The sequence below is a fragment of the Mycteria americana genome, chromosome 3, assembly GCF_035582795.1.
Source record: "Mycteria americana isolate JAX WOST 10 ecotype Jacksonville Zoo and Gardens chromosome 3, USCA_MyAme_1.0, whole genome shotgun sequence".
Lineage (NCBI taxonomy): Eukaryota > Metazoa > Chordata > Aves > Ciconiiformes > Ciconiidae > Mycteria > Mycteria americana.
This window is the reverse complement of record NC_134367.1, coordinates 28976499-28996425: the sequence shown is the minus strand read 5'-3', so window position 1 is coordinate 28996425 and position 19927 is coordinate 28976499. Positions and strand designations below refer to the sequence as shown.

The following is a 19927-nucleotide window of genomic DNA, read 5'->3' as shown; positions in this document are numbered from 1 at the left end:
TTTTCACACCTAGCCCATGCGCAGAGAGCCCTTTGGAAAAGCCCTGTGAGGATGCAGATTGTTTCCACCACAGACCAGCCAAATGCTTTATCTGTATGAAAACAAACTCAGGAAATTCCTGGTCTTACAAACCTAAAAGGAAAAGGCGTACTCCATATCTCAGGAGTATGAAGGACAGCCCTAGAAACAGAAGACTGAGAACAGCACTGGAAAACCAAACTTCTTGGGTAAAACCGCAACCATATGGGCTGGGCAGTAGCCCATATTCTGGCTCATGTAATAGCCATAAGGAACAAGCTTCATAAACAAGGGGCTTGTTCATGGGCTTGAAGGGAAGATATGCGAGTACTCTAAAACAACAGATTAAAATCCCAGTGGGGAACCAATTCATGACTATGTAGCTAAATCCAAAATAAACGTTTGGAAAACTATGCATCATTCACATAAAAATGGACAGGTCTGACAAATTAAAAATTTTGAGCACAGAAGGCCAGTACTTGAGAAGCTAAAGAAAAGCTCCACATTCTTCAAATCCAAGAAATACCCCAAAATAAGCAAGATAAAAACACTGAAAAAGATTGAAAATAGCATTAATAGATGTATTCTGACAGTGTCAGATTGAAGTATACACTTTTGCTGTTGAAAAAAACCCAAGCCCTTGACCAGAGAAGAATGCAGTCTACCACAGAGAACCAACTACCATCTACACTGGAAAACAGAGATTCTCAAGGACAACTGAAGCACTTGATCAAAGTCCTAAGAATAAATTGCAGGAAGAGGCAAAGGCCTCAGGTTCTGAATGGACAGACAGGGAAAGCCCTGCAACCAGAACTGAAATCAAGGTGGAGCACAGGTGATTTGGAAGAATCCATAGAAACAGACAGCATAAACACCAAACACAGCAAGGGAAACGCATCCAAACCAATGGGTTGCTGCTTGCAATTTTTCCCTGAAACAACCAAACCCACCTGAAGCAAATGCCAATCAACTTGAAATCAACTCAGACAGCGGCCTGGATTTCATGATTCAAGGACCTCCTGAGATAACCCGTGAAAGTTATGGGAGAACTAGGAAAAAGAATGACTTATGTGGTTGCTGATGAAGTACAAATCCAAATCTTCTGATAGTCTAAACCACTGTGAACTAGCTTCATGGAAGATAAACCACTACCACTCAGGAATCTATATTCCCTTGATGAATACAATACATTCAGGAATAAGCCATGTTTTTTGTGCTGATAGACAGCACAAAGATCATTGAAGAGAAACATAAAACATCAAAAGAGCATTGTCCTATTACAACCCCCAGGACTCTCATCCGCAAAAAAAAAAAAAAAATCCTCAAGATCCTCAAGATTAGTTTGTCAGAAGGACCTTGATGAATATTAAAAAATGTTGTGAACAAATGGAAACACCCTCAAACAGTAACAGTTCTGATTCAGATCACTGCATATGAACTGGAGATAATAAGGGTTCAACAGACAACTGTGAAAAATGAGAGTCCCCCAAACAAGAAACGCAAGCCTCCAGGCACTGCTAATAAAGACATGTGCTAAGTCTCCATCAAACTCAGACTTGAATATCTGTATTCACACTTGCCCAAATTAAGGTTAAGACACCAGCTCTGTTTCATTTTGGGTACAAAGTAGCCACCAATGTAAAATCCTTTGTGCATGGCCTAAGCTGCCATGGCTTCTCCAGCCCCTCTGACCAGGACAGCATCAACATCCTGACTGATGCTTCTGGAAGACCTGGTGAGTTTCCAGTCAAGCTCTGTTTCAGAATGAGCATTTAATCTCGGTATGGAACAGAAATTGTTGACCTTTCAACCCCTTAAAGTGAACTTCTTAGCTTAGGAGAGAAACATTTATTACTGTTCATCTGAAGAAAGAAGTGTGATGCACTCCTCTCACAAATACCATTCGCCCAGAAGAGTGCCCTGGAGTATCTACTTCAACAAAAACTACAGGACTGTACAGAAGTTTCAACAAGAACAAAACACTTGGTGAGCACGTGAACAGAACTGAAGCTCTGAAGATCTCATGACCTTGAGCACAGATATGCTCCTTGAGACCTAGCATGAAGATGTCTTTTAAAAATCTCATTTGTTTCCATGCCAATGGCTACGTAACAGATTCGCACATTGTCAGATAAACATAGGAAAAATTTTAGGGCAGAAACCATCCACCCACGAGGTCTCCTGGGTATAGATATTGGCACATTCTTAAAAACAAGCATGCCTTATGCTTATAGCATGTAAGTAATTTGTAGCCCTGAAAACATTTAGTTTAGGTGAAAAATACATTACTAAATAAAACAAAGATTAATCTCCTAAAATTTAGACACCACTATAAGCAAAAACCTACAGTTCATTTTAAGGATCAATATTATCTCAAAATGGATAAAATTGGTGAATTAAAAAAAAAAAAAAAGATTCTACTGTTCTGTTGCAACTACTGTTAGCTGAAGGTCATATTCCTAGAAAGGCAAAAAAGGAAGCAAGTGCTCGTTAGTTGAAAAAAATAATGAACAGCTAAGCTGAGATGCTGCTGGGAGACTGGGTTCTCACAGAGGAAATGCCATAGCTAAACCTTTGGAAAAAAACAATAAAACCAGACATTTATGTCTGAAGGTGAAGGATTTCTTTGTAGCCAGTTGTTGGCTAAGTCAGTTCAGAAAGTCGTATCTTCTCAAGTCCAGCAAATTACTATAAATTATAGGTAAAAAACACCTATGAGGAGGATAGTAACCTTGACATACACCAAGTAAAAAAGTGGTACCCCAGGCCACAAGTTATGCCCAGCAGAATGTTTTCTGATGTTAATCAAAGACACCCTCTTAAGAAATGAGTAGGAATACTCTATTTTTTAAAGACAAACTTCCCAAGTAACTGTTACGTGTGACGGAGCCCTGCTTTCCTGGAGATGGCTGAACACCTGCCTGCCAGTGGGAAGCAGTGAATGAATTCCTTGTTGTGCTTTGCTTGTGTGCGCCGCTTTTGCTTTCCCTATTAAACTGTCTTTATCTCAACTGATGAGTTTTCTCACTTTTACTCTTCTGATTCTCTTCCCCATCCCACTGAGGGGGAGCGAGCGAGCAGCTGTGTGGTGCTTAGTTGCCGGCTGGGGTTAAACCACGACAAGCAGGAGCATTCTTGCTGAAGAGAAGTATCAGAGGAAAAGCACAGAACAACTTTCCCAATTAGGGAAGCTGACAGCAGTCCCACAACCTGTCCATCCCAGGAACAGAAATACTAGCACTTCTTGTTAGATTCCAAGATGGACAGCTCAATTTTGGAGTACCCCCACATTCATAGAATGTGACTTCTAAGATACCATCCCACACTGCTGGCAATACATTAAATATGTAAGTCTATATACTCATATATAGGTTTGGTTTCACTGCTGAGTACATTACTTTCCCAGATCCTCTAGTATTTTATTTTGCTGATACAGAACTTGGTATTTATATAATATCTGCTGTAAGCAGGGAGGGCTGAAAGGATTAATTGATTCAAGAACAGAATGTGCGGTATGTTACCTTTCAGTGTGATTTCCAGAATGCCATAATTTGCACTCAACAGGGACTGCAAGTCTTAAGCTTTCATTTGAATTCCTTAAAGCAACTCCTTAGCTGCTAAGAAGCATGCATCACTACTAACCTGGAAAGCAAAAGTCTACTGTTCACATGATCTGTCACCTGTTACGACTGCAGGGAGTCTTTTAACTCCCTCAGTGTCACCCATCAAGAATTAAGCTGGGAAACAGTTGAGCAAACAACAGTTGGTTCAAGTTACTTTTGCACAGATTTCATACAGAGGCTTGTAAAATATCCAGAACTGAATTTTCAAACTGTCAGGCATGAACCTGCTAGCTAGCTGCAACTGGTATGGGCTGGTTGTAAATTTTGATAACATTTGGACTAAACAAAAGTGACATGTTCTGATCTTCCCATTAACAAAGAGACATGACACAGAACTACCAGTCAGGAACCTGACCACAGGTTTTGCAGACAGAATATTTAGATGAATTAAAATGGGGGCTTGCGAGCCTGGAAAGATGAAGGTGAAGATCCTGGGAAGCTGAGGATGATTCTGGAGATCAGAGATGCATGAAGATGAATGCTAGGGAATGCCCTGGGACCACAGCCTGTAATGCCTGAGACTGTTAACTGCAAGCAGCTGCAAAGCAAGTATTGACATGACTTTCTGCCCTGTCCTCCCAGACTGGCAGTGATTCCCTTGCTGGGAGGTAAAGTCGAGACCTCAGTAAACACACCACCAGGGTGGGGAGCAAGTGAGGGACTGTGTGAGACGATCAAGCAGAGGTATAGATCTAATCTCCTTGATTCTTAAAAAAAAACAAACAAAAAAACCAAAACCAAACCTGTATCCAGATCCACTACAGGCTGTCATTTACTCTCTCACCTGTGACACCATGACACATATTTGTTGATGATTCAGTTACTTTGTACACTGTTTTTCATTAAGTGAATGTGAGACTTCTACTCATTGCAGACAGCTCCTGCATTGCAGAGTCCTGGAAAACTGATGTAAAATGCCTGCTCCTCTTGAGTTTGCTGTCCTGTGCACGTGGCCACTCGAGTGTCCCCTCAGTCCAGAACAACACATTTATCTCTACCATAAACCAGGCAGAGAGAACTGAAAAAGCATTTAGGTACATACACGGATCTGGTTTTGACAACACTGAAGGGATTTTTTCTCTTTGTGACATCCTGCTTGTCTAGAGCATATAGACCAAGAGAAGACACTAAATGAAGTTACATTTGAAGAGAGCAAAAGAATTTTGGAACAAAGCAAGGAGCAAGTATAAGAAGCCCTGAGCCCCAGGAAAGACATACCATTTATTAAAATACATAGCTGAAAGGTCAAGCTCTGAATCATTCATTAAAAATAGGAATCTGTCAGGTTGTAAGGAACCTCTCATTTGATCGGGAGTTAACAGGAGGTCTAACAGACTCAAAGGGTACAGTTTGAGTGAATGTCAATCTTGAGGCCCAGATACTGGAAAAGCAACCATATCAGAGGCTTTGAAAGAGTGACAAGCCATCCACCCCTAATAACCATTCACTGAGCTAAAGGAAAAAACAACATTTCTGATACTCAGCAACTATGTATCACCAGCACCAGAGAAGACTCTAAAAAGACAGGTCTGGACTAAAGGATCCTAACTGTTATTAGTCATGCAAATGTTACTGGACCACGCAAATGTAGCAAGAAGGAGTGGCAGCAATAAAATGTTTGAGATCTTGGAGACAGATGTGAACCAATCCTCTTCTTTCTCCTCCTCCTACTGAGTATCTCTGCTGTAAAAGATCAATTTCTGAAAACCCAGCCAGAACCAACTTTTTTTAAAATTATTTTTTTATTATTATTAGTTTTCAGGTGGAGGCTGTTTTGGTTTGGGTTTGTTTTGGTTTAACACCAGGAGGGGCCACTGCAGAGCCTGTACCCAACTGCACTTACTGACACCACAAAATTCGTGGACAGCACAGTGTCCATTTCCAGGCAAAGCAGACACTGATGGAGACAGTTTTTCTTAGTCACTTTTTTAAGCCTCCTAGTGAACCCCAATCCTACTTTACAAGGGAAAAAAGAACAAAAACACACACACACAAAAACCCTAAAACCCAATCCACATCAAGTAAGGAACTACATTAAATATAAAGATACTGCCCCACTGTGCAAATTCACTGAAGAAATAACCTCTACTAAATCCTACCCACACACAGCAAGGCAGCTAAAACAGTAAATCCTCAACAATCTTTCCAATGATTAGCAGGATAAAAATCTCAGAGAAGTCATCATTTTTTGATGCATATAAAAAGGAAAAAAGCCAAAGGAAAGTATCTCTGCTGCCTGTCAGATATATAGAAGACAGTCAAATCCTTATTTATATGAACCAGGAGAAAAGAAGAAAAAAAAAAAAACCAAAAGAAAAAAAATGTTCCTAGGAAAAAGTCTGGGTATTTCAACAATTTGTCAAGAATGACTATGAGTGAATGATAAACACTTTAAAACTATGCTCTTTTAATTTGTATCTTAATTATTCCTTCCAAGGGAGACTACTTCAAGTGGAACTTTCACATTCTTTTCTATCTAGTTCAACACTCTGTTGATGCCTGACAAGCAATGGTGACACTCCACATGAAGTAAAGACGACATCTTAAAGCAGGTTTTTCCTATGGACCTAAAGCACGTTTCAGGCAGTTAATATACACAACTTTTTGCTGAACTGTCTCAGCTTAAGTCTAACCCGTATGTCTTCCTCCACTGAAGATGATGGCATGCTTTTATAGCCTTAACCTCTTGCTAGAGTAGGCAATGGGAGTCACAGTATACATGTATTTCTGCATTGTCCTTGCTATATAAGACAGGTTTTCAATTTAATGTTACCTTTTAAAAAGCTGCTAAAAATCTCTGCTTAATTTCACTAGGCATTTCACATCCTTTTGTTGTTTAGGGGAAGTTAGTGCAATGGATGAATAAGAATGTTATGTTTTTTAGAAGTTTATTACAGAAAACAATTACTTATGTCTACTGACTACACAGTAGAGTCTTTCACAAGTCACTGCAAGAATAAAAATAAATTCTCTAAAATATTTCCAGATTCATTTAAACTTTTTTATCACAGTGCAGTAAAACGAAGTAAAACAAAATTCTGCATAGTATCCACTATAGTAATAAACCAATTCATAATATTAAAGAATAAAAGGTGATGACAATAATCAACACATCAGTGGAAGCACTGGAGCCAGAAAGCCAAGATTCTGGTTTAAACCTTTTATAAGAAGAGATATTTCACAATACATACTGACAAATTGCATATAGCATTCCTGCACAAATAAAGTAAAATTGAAAAGCAGTGCCTTATTAATGAAAGCACCAAACCAAATATGCCTTACCTGAGTTATTCCACTGGGAGGGATCTTGTATGACTGCAGCTTCTGCTTCAATAGCTCAGGATCACTGTGGCGGAATGGGCACCCTGACAGTAAAAAACAAGCAAGCTCACAAACAAGGCTGTTTACCCAGGAGTTAGCGCAGTAGACACTCAAGAGACCAGCTAAGCTGTTCCTAATTGTGTAACAGCTTATTAATAAGAAAGTTAATTGCCCATGTGTACAATTGCTTCTTTTTCTTTTTCTTTTTTTTTTTTTTCTTTTTTTCTCTTTTTAAAATAATTACTCCACTGCATGGTTATCAGGGCACCACAGGCTCAAGAGTTACATAAAATATCCCAACATAAACAGGCCACAATTCTCATTCACTGACAGGAAAAGAGTTTTAGTTAGTTCCTTATTAACAATGATAGCACTGGCACATTTAGTAGCTGGGAAAAAAAACAGGAAAAGATAAGTAATGAGAGGCAAATGGTCTTTAAAGTATAATCCTTTGTAAAAACATTACTTTATAAATACCTTAGAAAGTTCCACCACCTTAAATAAGAGTGGGGTTTTTTTGTCCCAGCATTAGTTTTGAGACACAACCGAATGAACGACTTTGTACTAGAATAACAATGGTGAAGCTGGTGCAGGTTTTCCATGTTTAGTCACACAGAGGTAGGAGGTTTTAAAGTACCCTAGCAAACTTTAGAATTTCTGTACGATTGAATTTATATCTCAAAACACCTCTAATTGGTCACTTTTTAAAGCATCTGTACATTTAAAGTCTCCTTACAGTGCATAACACAATGTATATAAAACCACAAGCTATCAAGTGCAATCTAAAGAGAATAGTGCAAGACCACTGTAGCCTTGAAATGAAATACATAATTTAAGAGACTACAGCAGGCAGTAACTTCACTAGCCAAGGGTTTCTGCTGTTTTTAAACTTTTTTTTTTTTTTTTTTTTTTTTTTAAGGAACTCACCATGATAATCCCCTTGACTTGGTGGATTGGACATGATAATCTTCATGCAGCTGTATGGGGTATAATCAGTTCTCTTTCCTTCTTTCCCATAGTTGTGGCGAATGCTGTAAGCGTATCCTTTGTCAAACTACATGAAAACAAAAGAATAAATTCTTACATATTGTGTCAGTGATTGTATCTGCTCTGCAAATAGAAATACTGGATAACAAAATAAATCTTCCAAACATATGCAAACTGAGAAAAATAAAAATCCAGTTGCTTGCTGCTAGCTTTGATTTTTATATTACATGGACTTGTATATGCACATATAAGTGTTTTAGACACATACCAAGAGAAGTGTGTAACTGCATTGATTTAATGTCTTTTCAGCTGATGTGATAATCACTTTAAGATAAGATGATTTAAAGATCAAAATTTTGAACTCCAAAATGTTAGTAAATGGAGAAAACATAGTAATTTAAAATCTGGCATAAAGGTACATAAATTGATTGCTTTATCAGGGCAAAAACCAGAAATACATATTTCTTTACTCAGGTTCACATTCTTGTTCTCCCAGAGTAAAATGCTTCACTTATACTTTGTTTCAGCACTGAAGTTCAATTCATTAGATTCTAAAATGGAGTACACTTCGCTTGTACAAAAGAGAAAGATTTTAGCAAATCTCTTTTGTCTACCAATAGACTACCAACTCCTCCAATAAAATGAAATCTTCTAAAGTAATATAGATGTAAACAAACATTTATCTTGGCAGCTAAGTACAGCGCTATCAATATATCATTTTAGGTAAGTCCTGTGGAGAACATTCAATGACATGAGTTCACATTATTTTATATATGGCAATAGGTGACAAAATCTGCAGTAGAATCAGATAATTTAACATACGGATTCTGTTAAGTTGCATTAGCTACTACAAGACATCAAGGAACATTTGTTCAAATACCACACTTCTAGTTCTAAAAAGACCAAATAGGATAAAGTAATGAAGCATCATATTTAGAATTACACATCCTCAGGCTCTCTTCTCCTCAAAAAAGCTATGACCATACATAAAAGAACAGTTGTGCTCTTGCTTAATTCAAAATTTCAGCATTAACCTTATGTAAAGTTCTGTGTCTGAATTAAATATAAACAACTCCCATAAGAATTTATGTTTTCTTCTCAAAAACCACTTGAAAATAATTTTTACTCTGATATCTAATATAAGACAATGTAATATACTGAGAAAAATCATTCAAGCATACAACTGCTAACTCTACTACTTCAAGGATGCTCTCATCTCTACACATAAAAGTAGTTCCCTGTTTGGCCTGTGGACTTCCCAATAGTAATTCAGAATATTCATATACCTATGAACTACCTTGACCTGCTAAAACATGTCTAAAATAAAATAGAAAAATAAGTATATTTTTCTTCATATAAAACACCTGAATGTTTTTGAAAAATAGAAATAATTGAAAACCTATAACGTAATATGCAAATACATAATAAATATGTTTACAAATATACACAACTGTTGAGGATAAAATCCTAAATTGCACCTGACTCTGGAAGGGTAAAAAAGAAACTTCTCTATCGAGATGCTGGTCATAATCAAGATGCAAGTCAATGTATCAAGAGTAGTAATATTCAGCACTCCTTCCAAATAAGGCTTAAGACATCCAAAACTCTAAACAAACACTGACTAATTAATCCTTACTGTGCATTTGACGAAGTGACTTTAGTCTATTTTAAAAGATTGGGGGGGGGGGGCAGGAAGAGAGAGAGAAAACACGTAGCACTGTGTTTTCCAGCATAGCCACGGGCAGGATCCAGCACGTAGGACTACTCCTGTCTAGTCAACCCTTTTGCCCAGGAGAGAAAAGAACTGGTTGGTTGAATAGTAAATGAACGCTATTTTTGCTAACAACAGAGTTGGGCTTACCAATTCTTCATTAGAAAGAAGAGTAAGACTATATGAGGATCTGCTATAGGTATGTGCACGTACTCGGGAAGGGCCGGAGGAACAGGTACCCTCCCCTTAGCAGGGCAAGCAGCAGCTGCTGGCTGAGTCCTGCTGCTGCTCCTGTGGGAGCTGCAAATGGTATATTTACTCCTGAAAAAGAGCAAACATCAAATACAAAGATGTGCGTATTTTAATTCTCAACCTCTGAGTGAACCTGTTAAACCGAAGATGGAGTCTGTGATCCTATAGTCACCTATTCTTCCATCCAGAAGCTCTGGAACATTTCCTCCTCCTTTGCAAAAGATGAGTGAAAGCATATTTCATTTGCTTAGCAAAGGATATTTGTGCAAGCAGTTAAATTAGATTAAATTAGTTTTTTATAAGGGAAAAGAAAATCTTGAATGCTTCAGGATGTATTGCTTAGTTTGCCAGAAAATTAACACCCCTCTTTAACAGTTCTGTATACTAAAATCCTGAGCTGTACTTTTCACATCACTTGCCTTAATGCCCACAGAAATTACTTTTACTACCTAACTCATTATTTTATGCTGAGAAGCAGCTCTTGCAGTAAATAGAAACAACAGCTACATAATAACACAACACAGCCTTGGGACAGGTTGGATATTTTCTCATTGCTTTCTTGTAACCTTCTTTGGATCTCAAGAGTTTTCGCAGTGGCAGATGACAGAGAAGAGTAACAGGTATGTGGTGCAAGTTAGCACACGTGCAGTTACATACTTCACTAGAGATCTCTTATCCTTGTGATTCAGCTTTTCTTATTGATTAAGGAAAAGGACTTTAACAAGGCCAATATCCAACAGGCTCTGTGGTCACCCTCAGTGGGAGGAAACCATGAATTGTGGCATTTCATTTCAGAAAACACATCGTGTGGAACAGCCCTCTCTGTACATTGGGGGATGAACTCAATGATCAGACTCGCTCTTTCCTAATACCATTACTCTACGATGTGCACAAAGAAAAATCCCCCTCAGTAGCAATCCCTTTTGCCAGCAAAAGCGCCGAGGTATAATTAGACATGTTTGAAATATGCAGAAACAAGAAGCAGAGGTAGAGAACTGTCCCTTCCTACGTATTCTAACGCCCCAAATTGAAGTGGTAGGATTTTCACAGTTCGTTGAACAAAATAAACAAATTATGTGCAGCACACATCACACATGTAGGTGTTTGCAGGGTTATTCTAACTGCTTATAAATTGCTTGGTTTTAAACTATTTCAGAAAAAAAGTTTAAAAACCTGTAAAACTACTATTACAGTATACTCTAACTGCAATGTACCATAAGGTCATTATGGCAAAAACCTGCAAAAGGTCAAAACTTGAATTAAGCAATTTGAAAAATCACTTTTTTGGTGATGGCCCTATAAGATCTTTTGAGGGTTTTACTGAAGCCTGATATGAACTTGCTGAACAATAATGATGCTGCAGGAGTGTGTACATTTCCCTTATACTCTGTGTGACAGTTTCCATTGAGATGAAAAGAATACAAAGGCAAAAAATGATTCTATTATCATAGAAAAACTGGGTATGCATATACATCCTACCACAGTCTGTGCTAAATATCAATGGAAACTTAATTCCAAAGTTACAATAAAACAGCAATGTTAAAGCAACAGCATTATACTATTTAGTATCTACATGTACTAGATCACCTACTGCTGGTAATATTTGAGAGCAGGGATTCTCTGCAACTTTTTAACTGTATGGCCCACATCTTAACCAGCTCAGTTATTTTGCCCCTATTTAGCTCTCTGAGCTTTCCAAACTCTGCAAGGTATTTGTAATTTATGTGCTGGGTGGATGGGCCATGGCTTTGGTGAGGAGAAAGGGATCAAGAAATATGTCTCATTTAAGCAATGAACTGGTTCACACTGAAGCCAAGAAGCTGAGGCAAAGACAACCCTTTAACAACATATTTATCAAATTTTCTCACTTTGATGTTAGAATGTGCAAATACTGGGATTAGCAGCAGTGTGAATTTTTCTTTTTAAAAATTGCAAGTCAGCTGAGCTTTAACTTGATCCCAGAAGATACAAAGTTTTTTGAGGACTTCTCTTTCCTCCAGGCATGGCTGTAGGATGCATGTGATGCCTGTTCTGAACTACACTGCTGATGACAAGTGGGTATGTCATGGTTTAGCCCCAGTCAGCAACTAAGCACCACACAGCCGCTTGCTCACCCACCCCACCCCCCCGGTGAGATGAGGGAGAGAACTGGAAGGGCAAAAGTAAGAAAAATCCTGGGTTGAGATAAGAGCAGTTTAGTAATTGAAAAAAAAACCCAATAAAATAATAATAATTTGTAATGAAAAGGAAAACAACGAGGCAGAGAGAGAAGGAGAGAAAGAGGAACAAAACCCAAGAAAAACAAGTGATGCAACAGCTCACCACCAACCCACCGACACCCAGCCAGTTCCCGAGCAGCAATCGCTGTCCCCCACTGAACTCCCCCAATTTATACACTGAGTATGATGTCACATGGTATGGAATAGCCCTTTGGTCAGTTGGGGTCAACTATCTTGGCTGTGCCCCCTCCCAGCTTCTTGTGCACCTGGCAGAGCATGGGAAGATGAAAAGTCCTTGACTAGTGTAAGCATTAGTTAGCAACAACTAAAGCATCAGTGTGTTATCAACATTATTCTCATCCTAAATTCAAAACACAGCACTATACCAGCTACTAGGAAGAAAATTAACTCTTTCCCAGCCAAAACCAGGACAGCATCCACCCCTTATTCTATACCGTCTATGTCATGCCCAGGTTCTACACTTTCCAATATATTCCAATTAATCACCACCACTTTCCCTGTCTTTTGATATATACACACAGATACCATTCCCTTAGTCTATGGGCCATCCCTCTAAAATGTCCATTGAGTTCATTTAATCCATGACTTTGGGCTCCATCTGTCATAACAGTCCTTCAGGGCAGGAGAGATGGTGTGTGGTGTTGGATTGTTGCATGCTGAAGCCAGTTCTGGTTCCATCACCGCTGCCCTTGTCCGGTTCTGTCAAAGTTCATTCTTCATTAATCTGGGTGATTCGTACTGTAATACCATTGATATGGCATATAGCAACCATAGAAGTTATGACACAGACTATTATATAGCAATTAGCATCATACCATTCAGTTCATTGGCTGTTCTCACCCAAAATCAAATGCCCTTGAGGTACACATCGGACTTCTCCATCCCGCCACATCACCCACCAAATACACCCAGATCCTTGAGCAAAAGCAATCCCACAAATGGGTTTGCCTTTACCCGAGGCAGGAATAACCCAGACTGTCTTCCCCAGCATATTTTTTATGTGCACTAGAGGGACTTGATCCCCCTCCACAGGACATAAAATTTTTGATTGTGCAGGGCCAGCTCGATTGGCAGATCCCCTAGTGTTGACTAACCAGGTGGCCTTTGCTAAATGTCTATCCCAATGTTTGAATGTCCCACCACCCATTGCTCGCAGTGTAGTCTTTCACAGTCCATTGTATCGTTCGATTTTCCCAGAGGCTGGTGCATGATAGAGGATGTGATAGACCCACTCAGTGCCATGCTCTTTGGCCCAGGTGTCTATGAGTTTGCTTCAGAAATGAGTCCTGTTGTCTGACTCAGTTCTCTCTGGGGTGCCGTGTCACCATAGGACTTGCTTTCCAAGGCCCAGGATAGTGTTCCAGGTGGTGGCATGGGGCACAGGATATGTTTCCAGCCATCTGGTAGTTGCTTCCACCATTATAAGCACATGGTGCTTGCCTTGGCAGGTTTGTGGGAGTGTGATGTAATCGATCTGCCAGGCCTCCCCTTCATTATATTTCAACCATCGCCCTCCATAACACAGAGGCTTTAACTGCTTGGCTTTGTTTGATTGCAGCGCATGTTTCACATTCATCAATAACCTATGCAGTAGTGTTTGTGATCAAGTCCACCCCTCGATCACGAGCCCATCTATATGTTTGTCCTGGTTTCAGCTGAGACAGAGTTAATTTTCTTTATAGTGGCTGGTATGGGGCTATGTTTTGGATTTGTGCTGAAGACAGTGTTGATAATACAGAGATGGTTTAGTTGTTGCTGCACTAGTCAAGGACTTTTCAGCTTCCCATGCTCTGCCAGGTGCACAAGAAGCTAGGAGGGGACACAGCCAGGATAGTTGATCCAAACTGACCAAAGGGCTATTCCATACCACATGACGTCATGCTCAGTATATAAAGCTGGGGAAGAAGAAGGAAGGGGGGACATTTGGAGTGATGGTGTTTGTCTTCCCAAGTAACCATTATGCGTGATGGAGCCCTGCTTTCCTGGAGATGGTTGAACACCTGCCTGCCCGTGGGAAGCAGTGAATGAATTCCTTGTTTTGCTTTGCTTGCGTGCATGGCTTTTGCTTTACCTATTAAACTGTCTTTATCTCAACCCTCGCGTTTTCTCACTTTTGCTCTTCCAATTCTCTCCCCCATCCCACCGGGGGGGAGTGAGTGAGCGGCTGCATGGTGCTTAGTTCCCGGCTGGGGCTAAACCACGACAATGTTGCATCTCTTCTTTGACGGCCTGAGGTGTCATGGGCCCACCAAGCTATAAATAATTCACCCTTATGTTGCCAGTCCAGATCCACCTGGGCCACTTCAATCTTAGCAGCCTGATCCACCTGTTGGTTGTTTTGGTGTTCCTCAGTGGCTGGACTCTTGGGTACGTGAGCATCTACGTGACGTACTTTTACAAACAGGTTCTCTACCTGGGCAGCAATATCTTGCCACAATGCTGCAGCCCAGATGGGTTTGCCTCTGCACTGCCAGTTGCTCTGCTTCCGTTGCTGTAACCACTCCCACAGGGCATTTGCCACCGTCCATGAGTCAGTATAGAGATAGAGCACTGGCCGCTTTTCTCATTCAGCAATGTCTAAAGCCCAGTGGTTGGCCTTTACTTCTGCAAATTGGCTCAATTCACCTTCTCCTTCAGCAGTTTCTGTGACTTGTCATATAGGACTCCATACAGCAGCTTTCCATCTCTGATGCTTTCCCACAAGATGACAGGACCCATCAGTGAACAGGGCATATTGCTTCTCATCTTCTGATAGTTTATTATATAGTGGGGCCTCCTCAGCACGCATCACCTCCTCCTCTGGAGATATTCTGAAATCTTTGCCTTCTGGCCAGTCCATGATCACTTTCAAGATCCCTGGGTGACTGGAGTTTCCTATCCAAGCCCATTGTGTGATCAGTGCGACCCACTTACTCCACGTAGCATCAGTTGCATGATGTGTAGGGGGGACCCTCCCTTTGAACATCCAGCCCAGCACCAGCAGTCGGGGTGCCAGGAGGAGCTGTGCTTTGGTACCAACCACTTCCGAAGCAGCTCAAACCCCTTCATATGCTGCCAATATCTCTTTTTCAGTTGGAGTATAGCGGGCCTCGGATCCTCTGTATCCCCGACTCCAAAAACCCCAGGGGTCGACCTCGAGTCTCCCCTGGTGCTTTCTGCCAGAGGCTCCAGGCAGGGAGTGTAGAGCACAAAAAAGTGTAGAGCACATTTTTTACATCTTGCCATGCCCGGACTGGCCCAAGGGCTACTGCATGAACCATCTCCCGTTTAATTTGTTCAAAGGCTTGTCGTTGCTCAGGGCTCCATTTGAAATCGTTCTTTTTCCGGGTCACTTGATAGAGAGGGCTTACAATCAGACTGTAATTTGGAATATGCATTCTCCAAAAACCCACAACGCCTAGGAAAGCTTGTGTTTCTTTTTTGCTCATTGGTGGAGACATGGCTGTTATTTTATTAATCACATCCATTGGGATCTGACGACATCCATCTTGCCATTTTATTCCAAAAAACTCTATCTCCTGTGCAGGTCCCTTGACCTTACTTTGTTTTATGGCAAAACTGACCTTCAGCAGGATTTGGACTATTTTCTTCCCTTTCTCAAAAACTTCTTCTGCTGTGTTGCCCCACATGATAATGTCATCAATATATTGCAGATGTTCTGGAGCTTCAGCCTGTTCCAGTGCAGTCTGGATCAGTCCATGGCAAATGGTGGGGCTGTGTTTCCACCCCTGGGGCAGTCGATTCCAGGTGTACTGAACGCCCCTCCAAGTGAAAGCAAACTGTGGCCTGCACTCTGCTGCCAAAGGGATTGAGAAAAACGCATTAGCGATATCACTTGTAGCATACCACTTGGATGCCCTTGACTCCAGTTCATATTGAAGTTCTAGCATCATGTCCGGCATGGCAGCAGTGATGTGACATCATTCAGGCCATGATAGTCTACTGTTAGTCTCCACTCTCCATTACAGACTTTTGCACTGGCCATATGGGACTGTTAAAGGGTGACCGAGTCTGACTGATCAATCCTTGGCTCTCCAGTCGACGAATCAGGGAGTCTCAGTTGGTGCAATATTCCCATCGGTGCACTGTTGTGGTAGCAATTGGCACCTGTTGTTCTTCGACCTTCAGCAACCCCACAACAGAAGGATCCTCTGAAAGACTGGGCAAGGTAGACAGCTGTTTAATTTCCTGTCTCCAAGGCAGCTATACCAAAAGCCCACCGGTACCCTTTTGGGTCCTTGAAACACCCTCTCCTGAGGTAGGCGATGCCAAGGACACACGGAGCCTCTGGGCCAGTCACAATGGGATGCTTTTGCCACTCATTCCCGGTTAGGCTCACTTTGGCTTCCAATACAGTTAGCTGTCGGGATCCCCCTGTCACTCCAGAAATACAGATGGGTTCTGCCCCTACATAGCTTGATGGCATTAGGGTACACTGTGCACCGGTGTCTACTGGAGCCTTATAGTCCTGTGGGTCTGATGTGCCAGGCCATCAAATCCACACAGTCCAGGAAAATCGGTTGTCCCTCTCCTCCACCTGGCTGGAGGCAGGGCCCCTCTAGTCCTGGTCATAGTATTCGTTACCCGCTTCTTGTAAATAAGAGTCAGGAGTCAGCTCCTGAGTAAATAAAAGTCAGGAGTCAGAGTAAGATCAGCTCTTTCACTCTGTCTGGGGAACTGCCCACTGGAAACTGGAGCAGCAATTTTCCTGGAAGAACCGCCTTGTGTGATTGTTTTTCCTTGCAACTCACGTATCCATGCCTCTAGGGTCGAGGTAGGTTTTCCGTCCCACTTCCTCATGTCCTCTCTGTGGTCATGCAGGTAAAACCATAGGGTGCCCTGTGGTGTGTACCCTCTATATCCTCTCTCTTGAGCAGAAGAATGCTGACTCCTAACAGCTGAGATGCTGGTCCGTACAGGTAGGGAGTAGGGCATATCCTCTTTGAATCCCTGGACCTCCCAGGACAGTTTGTCCACAGCTGAGACGAGGGAGGAAGAGATGCTTTCTTCATATTCACTGAGCTGGCAAGCTGCTTCATCCACCATTGGTCCCTCTTCATCTTTCCAGGTCAGTATTGCCAATGAGTTGCACCACGACGGTGGTGCGCTCCGTACCAACTTCCGCCACATGGGTCATGTGCGCTTGACTTCATCTGGATCTTTGGATAACTGCTTGTTGTTCAGGTCACTATAAATCACCTCCAGCATGACTAATTCCCTCAGGTACTGGATACCTCTCTCCATGGTGGTCCATTTGCCTGGGCAATAAATAACATCTTCCTTGATGGGATACTTTTCCTTCATACCTGACAGTAGTCAGCTCCAGAGGCTGAGAGCTTATGCCCATTTTCCAATCGCTTTGTCAATGCCCCCTTCCCTAGAAAGGGATCCCAGCTGCTTGGCTTCCTTACCCTCTAATTCAAGGCTACTGGCCCCGTTATCCCAGCATTGGAGCAGCCAGGTGACAGCGTGCTCGCCTAGACAATGGCTGAAATCTTTTTGAATATCTTGCAGCTCAATCAGGGATAGGGATCAGATAGTTTCCGTCTCATTTACGAGTTCTTCCTCTTCTTCCTCCTCTCCTCATGAAGGCCCTACTTTTTCATCCTCGCTTTCTAAACGAGCTGACTTTCGCTTCCAAGATTTCTTCCTTTGTATAGGGGTGACTGACATCGGCACAGGTTCGTTCCCTGCTTCAGTGGCAGTGCCTGTCACCTTGTCATCAGATCCAGAGACCTTCTCTTTCCCCTGTAGGTACTAAATAGTGTTGAACAGGGCTTAGCAGGCATGGGCCAGGCCCTAGCACTTTGCAGTGATTTGTGTCTCTCGGGAACTGCCAGGGTGACAGTACACTTTTTCCAAATACTTTACTAGTTTTTCAGGATATTGCACTTGTTCAAGCGTGAAGTTCCAAAACACTAGAGGTGCCCACCATCCTAGGCATTTGCCCATGCTATCCCACACACCCTGCCACTCATAACTAACCAGCCTTGGAGCAGATCATTGGGTGGTATTCTTAATTAGTTGTTTAATCTTAAACAAGGTCTGACACACATTCAGGAGACATAGCAATAGGAACATGCTGCTTTGAACATCCCAAGGATATTCAAAATTCTCAAGAGCTATTGTAATCAGCCTGGAGGATATGGGGAAGCAGAATGAAGGTGTCTCCCTCGTAGATTGGATCTCCGAGGAGAAGAGGTAAAAAGTGTAATTATTAATAGTTTCCGTGAGATGGCTCCCAAAGTACAGGGATGACAGCAGTGCTGAGTACGATCTCACAACCAAGAACTTTATCATACCATAAGCCAGTGTTACACAGTACAGCAAAGCAATAACACAGTACAGCAAAGCAATAACCTTAATCCAGCTCCCAGAGGTGATAAACAGCACCACAAGGAATGCATACGGCAAGTGAGGTGTTACGTAACACAACCCTGACAACAAGCACAACGACTCTGAGAGCAAAGGAATCAACATTGTGAGCAGCGACTATTAAACTAATGTAATGAAAGCTTACCATAAATTTGTTTTAACACGCTCTGGTCAGATCTGTCATTATCTCAACCCTTCATGCCCTACGTTGGGTGCGAAAAACGACTGTCGTGGTTTAACCCCAGTTGGCAACTAAGCACCACACAGCTGCTCGCTCACTCTCCCCTCTTCCCGGAGGGATGGGGGAGAGAATCTGAAGAGTGGAAGTAAGAAAACTCATGGGTTGAGATAAGAACAGTTTAATAATTGAAATAAAATAGTAGTAGTAGTAATAATAACAGTAACAACAACAACAATTTGTAATGAAAAGGAAAACAACGAGATAGAAAGAGGAACAAAACCCAAGAAAAAACAAGTGATGCAACCGCTCACCACCTGCTGACCGATGCCCAGCCTGTCCCCAAGCAGCGATCGCTGCCCCCTGGCCAACTCCCCCAGTTTCTATACTGAGCATGAGGTCATATGGTATGGAATAGCCCTTTGGCCAGTTTGGGTCAGCTGTCCTGGCTGTGCCCCCTCCCAGCTTCTTGTGCACCTGGCAGAGCATGGGAAGCTGAAAAGTCCTTGACTAGTGTAAATATTACTCAGCAACAACTAAAACATCAGCATGTTATCAACATTATTCTCATCCTAAATCCAAAACACAGCACTATGCCAGCTACTAGGAAGCAAATTAACTCTATCCCAGCCGAAACCAGGACAGGGTAGTTTTGAGTTTTTATGCATCAGTATTTGTGTAATGAACCAACGTGTGTGTATGGTACTGAATGTACTAATGATGATCCTGGGTATCCCGGAACAGGTGACACTGAGGCTTTCTTAGACTTCTTCTCCCTATAAGAAACTAAGTTCTTAGCACTGATTAGTGGGACTAAACCAGTAGTCCAAAACCAGAATCAAGGAGGCTGCAGGACAGTTCATTGGGTATAGATGAGTGTACTGGAGCAAGGAACTTACATTTTGCTTTTATGTGGTATATTCACATGAGTCTCAGACTAATGTAGATTAATTTGCCTTGTAACTGTTAGTTTAAGAAACACATACTGTATTAGACAGCCTTCACTAGAAGACATACAAGTTATAAATTAAGGTATAAGTAAGGTATAAATGAAAAGATATATTAAAAAAAAGATATATAAGCTATAAATTTGAAACTGGTATAGCCTAATACCAGATTTCTACGTTCCAGATAGAAATGCTATTTTCAGTAAATTCTGATTACATAAATGCACACAAGATCTTTGGATATGGAATGAGGATGTATATCAAATGGCCCATTT

At 41.4% G+C, this 19927-nt stretch overlaps 1 protein-coding gene across 2 annotated transcripts in view; it reads right to left on the bottom strand.

Moving 5' to 3' along the window:
• PRIM2 (DNA primase subunit 2) overlaps positions 1-19927 on the bottom strand; it is a 136742-nt gene that overhangs the window by 15699 nt on the left and 101116 nt on the right. For both annotated transcript variants that reach the window (XM_075498133.1, XM_075498134.1), the window contains exons 11-12: positions 7890-8016; positions 6924-7006 (exon numbers count right to left, since the gene is read on the bottom strand). In XM_075498133.1, coding sequence (XP_075354248.1) covers positions 6924-7006; positions 7890-8016 — 210 coding nt within the window. The remainder of the gene's footprint in view (positions 1-6923; positions 7007-7889; positions 8017-19927) is intronic.